This window comes from Achroia grisella, unplaced genomic scaffold (assembly GCF_030625045.1).
Source record: "Achroia grisella isolate CSIRO2021 unplaced genomic scaffold, CSIRO_AGI_Agris_v1 utg770, whole genome shotgun sequence".
NCBI classification, from domain to species: Eukaryota; Metazoa; Arthropoda; class Insecta; order Lepidoptera; family Pyralidae; genus Achroia; species Achroia grisella.
This window is the reverse complement of record NW_026713016.1, coordinates 1784003-1797775: the sequence shown is the minus strand read 5'-3', so window position 1 is coordinate 1797775 and position 13773 is coordinate 1784003. Positions and strand designations below refer to the sequence as shown.

General features: G+C 33.6%; 2 protein-coding genes across 25 annotated transcripts in view; both read right to left on the bottom strand.

The window, feature by feature from the left end:
* The window catches only part of LOC131850550 (calcium-activated potassium channel slowpoke), a 61034-nt gene extending 56760 nt beyond the window's left edge, over window positions 1-4274 (bottom strand). For all 24 annotated transcript variants that reach the window (XM_059200822.1, XM_059200803.1, XM_059200808.1 and 21 more), the window contains exon 1: window positions 3891-4274. In XM_059200822.1, the coding sequence (XP_059056805.1) occupies window positions 3891-4205 (315 nt within the window). In that variant the 5' untranslated portion in view covers window positions 4206-4274. The remainder of the gene's footprint in view (window positions 1-3890) is intronic.
* Window positions 4275-8765: 4491 nt separating this feature from the next.
* LOC131850544 (protein CutA homolog) lies at window positions 8766-10660 on the bottom strand. The gene is made up of 3 exons (XM_059200796.1): window positions 10455-10660; window positions 9678-9835; window positions 8766-9011 (listed from the first exon to the last, which is right to left on the bottom strand). Exons 1-3 carry the CDS (start codon window positions 10558-10560, stop codon window positions 8850-8852), a joined length of 426 nt encoding a protein of 141 aa, XP_059056779.1. The 5' UTR covers window positions 10561-10660; the 3' UTR covers window positions 8766-8849.
* Window positions 10661-13773: the final 3113 nt, after the last annotated feature.

Below are 13773 nucleotides of genomic sequence, written 5' to 3'. Positions count from 1 at the left end.
TCACTCGACGTATAATGGGACGTTGATAGGACAGTGTTGGTGAAGGTATGGCCATAATTGGATATATGATTTATTTCGTTTTATTTACACACTAAGTTGTAAAATCTTCATATGAACTATACAGAAAACATAAAAACAATTTTATTTTGTCAATTCGTTTCTGGATGAAAATGGTTCATTTTCGCCAATATAAGTAAGGTAAGACAGAGGTACCTATGGAAATGATTTCATAAATCATATAATCATAAAGTCTATCTTGGTTAGATTCTTGAATACTAGTATATAATCATTCTAAGTAAATATATACATACACAAGGTATATATTTACTTAGAACTATGTATATAAAAATACTAACACATGTACTGTGCGGATTCAAACAGCAAGTATCAGAATTTGAGGCATTGTCCTACACCGCTACACCACAGTTATTAATTAAATGTTGTTTTAATATAGACTATTTTTATTTATGCCTATATCGTTCAAATGAAGTTTAATATTTATGACTTTAATTTTGGGTTGCGGTTGACTATAAGATAAGGAATTACTACATTATCAATTTTAAATATAGAACATTAATTAATTAAAAAAAATGATTCGTGCAGTAATATAGTATATAGTAGTAATATAGTATAAGCGAAGTCGGAGTGAGTTGTATAAACTACAATTGTAGTGAATAATTTAAAAAAATATATTACAGACAATGGTAAACGTACTGTTAATATGTTTGTATAAACTATCAATCGTGCTAACAATTATATGGGAGAAGTGGACAGCTAAGTAAGTGGAAACCGTTGCTTCTGTACATAATCATTTATATCTCTATAATAATCATCAGCATGAAGTCGACGTCGTGACGCCCGTGATGCAGTTTTATTGACTAATAAAGTTTATTATTATTAGTATATATAATACTCCTTTAAGCGTTATAATTCTGGTGGACAAATATGTCACCTCAACACATCTTAGACAGCAGCTTGGTCGTTGTATTCGTTTAGGAGCCCTTCCCTTTTGCAGTCTGTCTCAGTAAAACCTGAGAGTAAAGCTTATTCAATGCAAAAACAAACATCCAAATCCATTTGGGACAAAGGTATATATCGTGAAACTTACAGATATAAAAAAATACCATCATATTGAGAATTTACCTTTTTACCAGTTTTTTTTATCTTTCCAGTTTTGTACTGGATAGATATATCTTGTACAACGATATATTGCTGGAAATACTGTGCGTGTGTTGCAATTAATTATTATTAGACAGTTCGCATTTATAATGGAGGGGAAAGTAGGGGGAGTCTCTTCCACTGAACCATTTGCTCAGATAAACAACCACACCGACATTGACATATGTTTCCTAGTATTTTTTCTTTTTTACACTTTAGAGATGAACTACGGACCTCCCAAAATATATTGTGAGGTTCCTAATAAACCGCAAATGTAAAATTAAATATTTTTCAGTACATATGTTTTATTATGCAATTGTTATTGTATTATTTGAAACTGGCTGACAATCTGGCTTCTTATTGGTGTATTAATGAAGAAAATGAGACTAAAGCGTTCCTTAGTACGACTATGTAATGCTAATAAAAAAACCTTTTTACTTTGTCCTGACTTTATAGTTAAAGTCAACAAAAAATTGGCTAAAAGAGTGTAATTTTCGGTCGGTAATCTTCGGTTTACATTCGGTGATTGATTTTTATTAATTTAATAATAGTTTCTTTTCTAGGTAACTTAAGTACCTACTTTTTTTCTTTATTTAATTGGAAACAAACGTCATTCTAGTTTGTAATTACAATAATGTATGAGACAATATTAAAACTAAGTATAGGATTAATTTAATTTACATATAGTATCATATTGGCTTGCGCAAAAAAACAAGAACTAAAAAACAGTCTGGAAGTTATACGTTTCGTAATAACGTTACTAGTCACTCAAAAAAATGTTTTGTAACTATCAAAGGTAGTAAAATTACACCATCCACCAAAAACCTTTCTGTAATAAGTACATAATATTCGATGAAATTATTTTTATTGGTGTCAAAGGACGATGTTCAGGACAGGGTAAAGTAGTGAAGAAACATAAGGAAAGCTGATCCCTCCACTATGTATATACACTGGGAAGGGAGAGAAAGAGAGATTATTACATTATATACTTTGATACCTATTATATATTTGTTTATGTTACCGACTACATTTACTAATTGACACTCGGCAAATAGCAATCTACTTAATGTATCCAATTTACTCATTGTGCAATAATATTTGTACCGACTGCCAAGGGGAGGTTTTTTAATGTCACATTTTTTTAATTATTCTTCTACCTTCCCCAAATTTGTATGGATTTATATTATTCCTTTTGGAAGTTTAAATGCAGATTTACACCCACTTATCAAAATAATTTTGTAAAAAAGTCTGTAACAATTTTTTAACACGGCATATTTGCATTGAATTGCAATTCATATATGCATAGCCTGTCGCTTAAAACAAAACGATTTATATACGAAATTGTGCAATATCTTTATTTTTACAACAATTAGTGACTGTTGTATTGATACAATCTTTCGTTTCGTTCTCATAAGAATGTTTTCTATTCTATGATGTCTTGATTGTGCTTATCTGGTCTACAATAGACTCGACCACTCTGCGAACAGAAGACGATTTTTATAGTCCTGTTTTTATACACCTATACATATAAATAAAATTTGAGTGTCTGTTTGTAATATTGAAATAACAGTTTTTAATACATGTATATGAATGTAAATACAGAACAAAAAACATTTTTTTAAATTTGTCTGTCTGTTCCGGCTAATCTCTGAAATGGTTGGACCGATTTTGACGGGACTTTTGTGGCCGGTAGCTTATGTAATATAACTTAGCCTAAGTTACTCCTTATTTTAGAAAAAAAAATCACGCGGACGAATTCGCGGGAACGTATAAAATAAAGCGGTTAGTTTAAAATAAATTTGAAATCTTTGTATTAAATTTTATATTCTGTCTCTATAGTCTTTGGTATTTACTTACTTTCTAGCCTGTCCCTTGTAAAGTGATACATTTTTACATCACAATATTTAAAGAACACTTTAGAAGGTAGTTTGTACTTTCGGTTTTCTGAGCCCAAATAATATAAAAATCTTTCAATATTCAGGCCTCTGGTTACCCGTATTCTATAGCCAGAACGTGACGTCTATCAAACTGAAACGAATACCTAAAAAGTAAGCACCTACTTATGGTTGATGGCGCCATGAAGCTTTGTCCAAGTACTTACAAGGAGCATGTGAAAGCGTTATTAGTTTAGGCTCTGACGTCACTCTGAAATAGTCGAATTAATTTGATGGTATTCGGATATATTTCCGACATCGCTGAATATTGTACCATCATATTTTATACTTTATAGGGATATTCTGTGGTTATAGCTCGCATGAGTGTTTACTTCGCGGTTGAGTTATGAGTACCGTGATTAACACAAAATTGTTTAGTGGCAAGATAATTATGTTCTAATTTAAAACTAATATAATACAAATATGTGTTGGTTATTTATACTATCAGAGATGATTTTGTGATCTGTTAATTATTCTATTTGTGATGTCGGTGATGATCCCAGATAGATCACATAAAATTGAGCATGCACATGTGTGACACAAAACTACCTACTTAGCTTGATGTTATAAAAACTATTACATTTATCAAAACTATCTCCTGCACTAAAGTGTCATCTAAAATTCTGTTTTGATGACTTGTTTAGTTGTTTCGACCTCTTAAAATGATATGACATAATCTTTGAAGCGAACTTAGGCTTTATAGCGTTTTACTTAGGGTCAAAATTAATATGCATAATTGATTCAGTTGCGACATCTTAATTTTTGATATTCGTATTTTTGGAGACGGTGGATACTTACCAGTATTCGTCCGGTGGTGGTTTGACCGGAGATAAGTTCGCCGGCCCAATCCTTGGCCTCGGTCATGAAGGTGCCCTCGAACTCCTGTTTGCCCTGCCGCGCCGCCTTCTGCTCTTTCTGCTTGGGGTCGTTGGGAGCAAGCTCCGGCTCCTTGCGGCAGCAGACGAACGCGCACGCGCGCCATACCACCACGACCAGCAGCCCCGCGAGGAAAGTGAAGATCGACGACAGGAGAAAGCACCACCATTTTCGGACACTGAGGCAGTCATCTTCAGGGATCGACGCGGTAGACGTCTCTACCTCAGGCGAATCCATTCCCCGAAGGCGCGAGGCATCCAGTCAGGCGCGCCATGCACGTGCAGAGGTGCGCGCGTTCGCACGCCGTGTTCGCGCGCGACTGAGCTCTGCCGCCCCGCCCCGCGCGGTCGATGCCGCGCGATCGATCCGCGCACGCGCCAAACCGACCGCGACCTTTCTGCACTACCGACACGCTGCGATCATGCTGCTCGTTGCTCTTCTCTTCTTTTCTGTTCTGAGCTAAAACGCCCTCGTCGTCCGCTCCAATTGTCTTTCACGATACCCAGATACTATGATGTTTTTAGCCATAACAGTGGCACAAATTTCAACTATTAAAGTTCAAAGTTCGGGTTGTCAAGTAGGCGGTATCATGCCGAGATGTCGAATGGAATGTTATTGATAGATTTTATGGTATGCGGAGATTGTATTAGGGATGAATGCGCCTGGGACGCCGTCACCGTAGCGCTACGCCGGACGACTGCGTCACGGCGCCGCGCCGCGCTCGTAGACGTCTACGGGCTGCTACGATTGGTTCGTGATGTGAGCGAAGTTAGAACGGTTTCCTTCCCAAGTGACGATTTCCCTTCCCTTTGTGCTTTAAATATTTTCACTATTCAGCATCACGTCAATATGTAGGGTAAGTATATTATGAAATATGTATACCGGGTGTCCTGTAAATATCGTAGTACGACTAAGGAGGTAGCTGAGATGTATTGGATATAAATTAAATTGTATTTATACTATTTTGAGAATCTTTGCATGTATTTTACGTGATTTATTGCAAATAAAAAGGAATTTGTATTAGATATTTCTTCTATTAGGTACATCACCCCGTACTTTTCTTTAATTTTATAGAACTAGCATCCAAATGGAGATGGTTGGTGGTTAATCTACTGTATTTTATGTGTAAACAAAGATATTACATATTCCTCGTTTTGGAACCGCTTATGACGATTATTTTTTTAGTATAAGTTCATTTCATGTTGGTCTTCATGGTAGCTGATCTTTAAGTTATTAGTCAAATACAATTATTATGTATATGAATTTCTATGTTCATTCGACATGCCCCCTTAATTTTAACATATTTAAGAACACACTAAACATTTTATGAAAATTACTTTTAAAAAAATATTAATACCACTTACTGAACTATAATTATTACAACAAACAAATAATACGGCTTCTTTCTTAAAATAAAATAAAATAACTTCTATAGTTGTCCCCTTAATTTTGTTTTATAAACTAAGAATATAATAATGTAGGACTATAAATAAGAAAATTTTACATTTCCCAGGGGCTTCGTGAGAATATAATTTCATGCTCAGAGGGGCAATATTTTATTTTTAAGTCCTTCACTGACTTTTTCGTGTATATAATGATATCTGACATCGATATGCTTTGATCTTCTGTTCATAATAACATTGTTAATTAAATGAATAGTACTTTGATTATCTATAAAAGCGTTGCAGTAACTTCTTCGTTTTCTCATTCTCACAAATTAAGTTTTTTAGGTACATGAACTCACGACAACAATCTGCAGCGGCTATATATTCGGATTCCGATGATGACATGGCAACTATGGGCTGTTGTCTTGAAGACTATGTAATAGGACCTCCACATAGAAAGATTGTGTAGCCTGTTGTGCTCTTTCTTGCATGTGGATCATTAGCATAATCGGCATCACAATAAGCTTCCAAATGTAGATGTACTGTTATAAAATGTAATACCTGAATTCGATGTGCCTAGCAGGTACCTTAATATTCGTTTTCTATTAGTGACATTTTTATTCAACAGGTTGTTAATAATGAATGCATGCATGCATTGAGGGCATGGCCACAAATATGATAATATCAGATATTACATACCGTTGCTAACAATCTTCCCTATCAGCACGATTTCCCCATGGTCTCTATGAAAGCCATTATGGTTAATCATAATTTATTTATATCGACAACATTATCAATTTGTGTTAGTAACAGAATAACTTAAAAACTATGTTATATATCATCGTACCATACCATACCATTTTGTCTATCATGGCTCTGATAACGCCACAAATAAAATTGTTACAATTATCTTCATGATGCACTAGCCCCTCACTCTGTTTAACAGATATGCAGTTTTTTTCGCATGAGTGCAGGGAAACCATCAGTTAAATTTCGATCCAAGCAGAAGAGGAAACGCCAATATACATCATATGAGGTTATAGCCCACTCATAGATAAACGAAATATCTCCTTTGGAAAGTATACACCATATCTTGAGGATATAAAAACCATCGCTCCAAAGAATATCCTTCAATTCATGGCCCTGACGGGTGTAGGTTGCGAACTATAAAAAAGGGCGAGCACAATAGATCTATGTGGGTCGCAGTGCTACAAACTATAGCCAAAAATCCTCAATAAAAAAATAAAGTTCGAGCTGTCGCAAATATTTTAGAGCTTGATCCTTCTTTCAAGTCCCTTGATGTTACGGGTGCTCATGGGCGGCGGTAATCACTTACCATCAGGTGAGTCGCAAGCTCGTTTGTTCCCTATGCTATAAAAAAATATGACGGAAGCGCTGCAGTAACGGTGCAGTTCCAATAGCATCCTGAAGATATTGTTGTACTATACACGCAGAGCATTAGGCGTCCGCCGAGTGTAGTTGTTCCATAAGTTGGTCGGGTAGAATGATTGCCAGTAAGCCTCTAACAAAGTTATTTTTACATCCTTACTACAAATCAAACCTACGTAATTATTCTTTATTCCTGGTTAATTCACTGCTATAGGCCAACATAGGTTCATCTTTTTTCAATCAACACTGACACAAAAACACTGGCGCCTGAATATACTATTCCATATTCAAACATTAAACAAAAATATTAGAAAACTAAAATAAAAGATTAGTTAGATTTCAAATTTCACAGGTCCCTGTACCAATTCTAGCGCGACACCGGCGAGACATATCTATTTCAACCACCTAGCTAACTTTTGTAAGAAGCATTTCGATTGAAGAGCGAGATAAAGCAGTGGAATTACAGAATAAGATGCATGACATCTTGGTTCTTCGGTAATCCAACGCATAAGTTGTATTATATGCTGTATTACGCCCAAGAGGTCGAGCGTTTAAATCTAGCCAACACCAAAAAACGACTTCTTGTGTCAATTAATCTTGAAAAACTGTGGGAAACTCACACCTGTCATATTGGATTCAAATATACTGAGTGAATGCCGAATGTCGAAATGCCGCCATGTCAAGTATTACGTTCACCCGATAGTTGACAACGTCTCTGACTATCACATTTGGTAAAACAGTCGTGACAATATGTTTCCTTTATATGTCTGCGTTCATAATAATAGTTGAAAATGCTTGTAAATATAAAAAGGACCCTTATATATCTGGATTTAGCCTCTCTTTTTTGCTATTGTTGGTGTACAGGCAAGTCTACTAACGTACGGCTATTGGTGTATAGCAAAGTTTACTTATGTAGTCAGCCAAATTTCAGCCAGAAGCGCAGGAGTTTTCTGGTATCTTGGCAGGCTTCTAAGCCGACATCACATCTCTTGACTAGAATTACCTCATTTGGGGTTAGTCTTTTTTTATAATTAATGAGTTTTGCGCTTGGTCTTGTTCTTGGCCTTTAATGTAATTTATAATGAGCATATTTATGTATAGTATTTCTATCTCAGTGCTTCGTTCATCTATAGTCGACTTATGATAACCTGTCATAAAAATGAGAGGGGAGTGGAGATTGTTACGAACAAGTGGCCAATCACTGACTTGGGACTAAGAATCATTTTTGTCTAACAATCCCCACCACTAACAATATACATATCAAGGTAGACCTGTAACGCCATGAACTACCTGTCATACGTAGTTCAGCCGCCAAGAAACTGATGCCAAACCGCAAGCTCTGTTTTGAACGTGTTTGTCTGTGATTGAACGTGAGATAACTACAGTGTTATATATGACATCTTTTTTATGGCATAGCGGACAAACGAGCGTGCGGCTCTTAATCTATTTCTCCGGAATATCAACGTATGAGTGTTACCACGGATGGCATGTGATGATGTGATGACCACGGTGCTGTTCGTATATATAAGCGACGATTACTATCAGATGATAAACTAAATATAGTTAAAAAAAATTTTTTTTCATTCTTAGTCTCGTCCTACAATGGAGCCTCGACAGTGCATATTGTTTGTTAGTAGAGTAGATAGCGGATGCACCATGTCATTATCATCCATTAAAAAGACATAAGTGGTGACTTACTTGTTTAATCGCTAAACAAACAAACATGCAAGTATTCAGAATTATTAATAATATCTCAGGATAACTTACACAGCGCCATCTAGTCCCAAACTAAGCAACGCTTGTGTTATGTGTACTAGATATTATATGAATACATATGTAATGTATATAGAAAATACCCAGACCAATAAGAACAAGCATACTTACTCATGAATACAAATTTACAACATATACAATATACTCACGGTACAACCGTGCGAGTAATTCGAATCCACGATCGTTGGTTGTATGGTGGTGTGTTATACCGTTAGACCACCTAGGCCGCAATAATACAATAGTTCACATAAATATTAAAATTTATTCATCTACTTAAAATAAATCTGGACTTAACTGAACAAATGTACTTCATTTTTTTATTTTAGAGTTTATCTTAAGTTTCTGGTACCGTTTCACCGATCCATTTCAAATATGGAGGGTTCCCATTCTTGATTGGTAGAGATATGACTTCGCAAACTTCGTATGGGTGGTTGGAGCGTACATACTCAGTGAGCTTGTCAACTACTGATGTGCGAGTTTTAATCATCAACAGTAACTGAAATAACAAATAATTATTATAATTATCTTAATACATGAAATAATAATACGTGAAGTTAAAACTTTGTAACCTTTTTTACGAAAATTGCGCGGATGGAGTGTGAAATTTCACACACTTATAATTTATATAGAATGCTAATATATTTTTTAATTATGTTCAAAACATATGTTAAATCAATAAAAAAAAGCAATACACACACCATATTTTATTTGACACATACAGACATATATACTCTTTTGTAGATTGCCTGTTTAACTGCATTGCCTGTGGTTATAGGAATATAATCTTTGATAATAACCTTAATTATGTTCAAATTTATAATTTAATTATGGTTGAAATTCGACCATGAGGTGACCATTAGTTTATTTAAATTTGTGTAGTAAAATTTGATTTCATTGTATTTATTTTTGAAAAATAAATACTAATTCTGAAAAGATCATTCTGTATGTTTTTTGTGACTAGAATAGCATGCAAGCTGTATTCCATCTGATGATAGCTACATCAACATACAGCTGATCATCCGCTACATCATCTGAGCAAAATGAGTATGTATTCATTATTTCTTACCAAAAGTATAATTATGATGAATTTTACAATTGAAGGGAATTAAATATTTATCCAAATTTTATGTTCTTTGACATGTATGGAATAAATTAAAAGTACCTCACTATCTTCATTGATTTCATTTTTCCATTCATATATAGAAGTGACTTGTGGTATAATGTTCACACATGCTGCAAGTTTGTTCTTCACCAATCCATGGCCAATGGTCTTACCTACTTCTATAGTTGGTACAGTCACATATGCAACTGAATATTTATCTGGAAAATATATATATATTCATATTGATAAAACTGCCTTGAAAAACAATGAGTGTATGTATGTTGAATTTATCTAGAATATTTACAAACTCATCAAATTCAAGCCACCTCACAAAAGTGTATTTTTTATTTTTAATATTTACTTATTATACTTTGAAAATACAGTGGGTTGTGTTATGTTCCACATATGTAACAGTTAGTAAGCCTTTAGTAATTTAGAACATGGTGTTCACAAACATGGAATCTGTCTAACTACTATAAATAAAGTTTGAAAACTACTTCTGGATAAAGTTAAAACAATTGTAGCAAAATAAGTACACATAGCAAGTTCATTTAATTCCTATACATATTTATAAAATATTAATGTAAGTTTTGAAAGATAATTTATGGTAATTCTTCGATTATTTATTTCAGCGATAAATTAGTTAATAGTTACTTAAGGTAAATACTGAAAGTAAGCTATGTCTATATAGATATCTTTAATCGTTTTAGGTATTTATGACTAGTTATTCTTTAACAGCAAACTATAGAGAGTGTAAGTAAAAAATCATTTCAGATTTTTGAATAAATCTGCAATTTATACTATTGTCATAATGTAAATTAAAACAATAATCTATACCAGTGTCTAAAGTTCCGGAAGACATATTAGCTTGAGAGACAACAAAATATGGTCTTAAAACTGTTAAAATAATTGATAAATATGACTTTTTATTTATAATTAGCATTTTGTGGTAATATCCATAATAAATAATTTAATTATGTACATGTATCGAAATAAAATAGTAAATATGTTTTTAAGTTTTGACGTTTATAACGTCAATTGTCAAGTGTTATCATTAATGGCATGTCAATCATAGATCAAACAGACTGTCAATCGAGTACAGTACAGCCACAGATAAGATAATAGTACATAGTTCAGCTTATAGTAAAATATTTTTAATAATACTGTGTAAACTATTTTGTTTACCTCGTACTATTTCCTACCAATAACTGTTTGCATAGATTTATTTGAAAAGGTTCTTAGAACGTGGACGTCATTTGAAAAGAAAACTGTGTAAGGTCTTCTTATTTACTTTCTTATCCTATTCTTTTTGTCAGTGACATAGATTAAATTCTCCTTCCATAAGAGTTTTTTTTTGTTTGTAATACTTTATTGTATAATAAGATTATAAATAAAAGTACACAATTGACTTAAAAAATAAAAGCGTATAATGGAAAACTTACTCCTAAAGAGGGATTACTTTCAGTCTACCTTGCAGTGAAAGAGGAATTGTAGAGTGGTGAAAATAGGAAATAGGTACATTAAATAATACGCGTCAATGAAATGTGTACACAAATATATGGAAACATGCATAAATTATTATAGTATAAATAATAAGAATGTAAATAAATATAAAGACAAATATACACACTAGAAAAGGAAAAATAAAATATTCTAAGTGGAATATCAAAAAGACGCAGACTCAGAGCTTAATAAGACAAGTTTTCAGAGAACTAATCAAAGGCAATAATTTAGTCTTTGTAGGGAATGAATTCCATAGTCGGACTGCATGGACAGTAAAATATTTAGTGTAGCGGTGACTTGTATGAGAGAGAATTGATACAAGAGCGTAAATTATTACCGGAATCTTTCTTGCAGATAAAATGGGTATTACAGCATTGGTATTCTGTAAGCGGTTTATCAACTCATTTCAGTCATCGCTTCACTCGCATCGTGAACTCGATTTGCAAATATAAAGTTCCTACTGAGCTATCAAGTTTGCCGATATTAAAAAAAAAAATCAATAGTGTCTGTTTTACCTCCAATCCCCCCTTTTGAGCAAGTGGCAGTGCGCTATCGAGTTTTACAGAATAACAATGTACAATCTTACCGAAGATTCCGCTTTCGAATTCGTGAGTGGCGGTTACAGAATAGCTCTACAGGGTTTGGGGTTAGAGTACTTTAGACGTAGTGTAAATTGTTCTCCGTTTACTCTCGTTTGAATGACAACTAGATTGACAATTTTTATAATATGTCAAACTATTATTCGCGTGTTTTTGCATGGTACGAGAGATAAATCATTAAAAATTACTTGTTTGTCGATTCTAGTCTGCTATTCTGCTGGAACATATCGTTCCTTATGCGGCATATATGGGTGATGACTTTCTCTTTATACACGTTAACGCTCATTGTCACACTTCCCGTGTCGCAACTGAATACGTCGAAGTCTGACGCCACATTGAACTAGTGGGATGAAATGAAGAGGAAGGTTCGGTCTAGAAATACTGTACCTTTAGGTGTGCATGTCGAAATCGGCTTTGATAGAGGAGTGGAAAGGTATTCGACAAGAATTGATTCAAGCTGATTAGGTCAATGAAAATTCGACTTCGAGCAGCTATTGGGGCGAGAGGAGGGAACAAAATATTGAATATTAATTTTAAGGCCCAATAAAATTTTTGTTATGTAATTGTTGTTTTCTTCATTCATTATTTTTCCATTATCCTTATGTTTTCCTAACTCCTTCACTTAATCCGTGATAGCTCCTTAAATACTGGTGTAATTTAAATGAATTTGGTATCAATTGAATTTAACAGTTGAATCTTTCAAATGGTTTGTAAAAATAATAAAACCATTTCTATTATTCTTAACTAGTTATTAAGTACTCAAGATCGGAATCAATTCCAACTAAGTGATTCCATACTTTTGCTCGCGAATGTATTAGAAAGAATCATTTGTGAGAAAATATTAGTAATCGTCTATAGCAGTGATTCCCAAAGTGGTCTATATTATATATTTATATACCCCCAGGGGTCTACGACAGCGGTCATCTTGTTGTTTTTACTTTATATTTTTAATACTAAACGTTACTACAGTTAGAAATTTACAAAAAATCAATACCAGGTAAGAATGGGGGGTCTACCCAAAACCGAAAAATATGGCAAAGGGTCTACGACACAAAAGAGTTTGGGAACCTCTGTTCTATAGGATGAACTTTCCACTAAAAAGCATTAGACATAATTTATTAAAAGTAAAAACTCTGTCGCCATTCCTCTAAGCTGGAGATTAAAACACTGCGTTTTGTTTTTAATCAAATGCCGAATCTGATCTGTTAAAATAGATAAGAAAAACCAAAATGTAGTCTAAAGTTTAATAAAAACAGATTTTTATACATAAGTAATTTTATTTCATATTAAAACTAATTAAAATACGTAAATACCTTAATTTAATAACAATTTAAATGCAAAATTATAATTTACAATAGCACAATGCGTTATAACTTAATTATCAGAAATTAAACGGAGGTATTCATAAAAATAATTATTTCCACAATACTGAAATATTTCAGGAAAACTGAAGTATACCTATTTACTTTAAATTCAATAATTTTACATACCTATATATAATGAGAAAGTATAAAATTACTTGTATTGAAAATACACAATGAAATATTTACATTTTATACAAAACAATCTAAATTTAATTTTAACCAGTTAAATAATCTTTCAATTTTGATATCGGCTTTAAATTATTAAAAACTTTCTTTCCTCATATACTAATTTATATGCCCATTTGATAATCAATAGATACATAAGATAGCAATATTGAACAAATGTGGGGTAATTTGTGTATGGAGTACAAATCTCCTTTGTTTACGATGTGTACTTGCTCATGTAACGTTGTAACATGAAAGTAATGAGTAATGACGATGAGATGGTATGTACGCCTACTAATAGTAGGTCTATACTGTCTGGCCATCAGAGAAATGGCCACAAATAAACAGTCAGGTATGCAACTGGTATTGTTGTTAAACAAGCTGACAGGCCACCTAACGGCAAGTGTATATTATTTTGTGACGATTGCCCCTTCGATTGATGCCCCGTCCAATTCAAACGGGAATCAATATTATGACGGCCTGAGCCGAGGTTCGAACCCCCAGTGGTGCCCTCAGACTAGTCGT

Excerpts from the sequence above, each read along its gene's own strand:
- LOC131850544 (XM_059200796.1), bottom strand. The coding sequence starts at position 10,560 with ATGCTAATTATAAATAAAAAGTCATATTTATCAATTATTTTAACAGTT. Across the intron at positions 9,836-10,454 it reads TTCCGGAACTTTAGACACTG|ATAAATATTCAGTTGCATAT; the intron begins GTATAGATTATT and ends TATATTTTCCAG. Across the intron at positions 9,012-9,677 it reads AAATCAATGAAGATAGTGAG|TTACTGTTGATGATTAAAAC; the intron begins GTACTTTTAATT and ends TTGTTATTTCAG.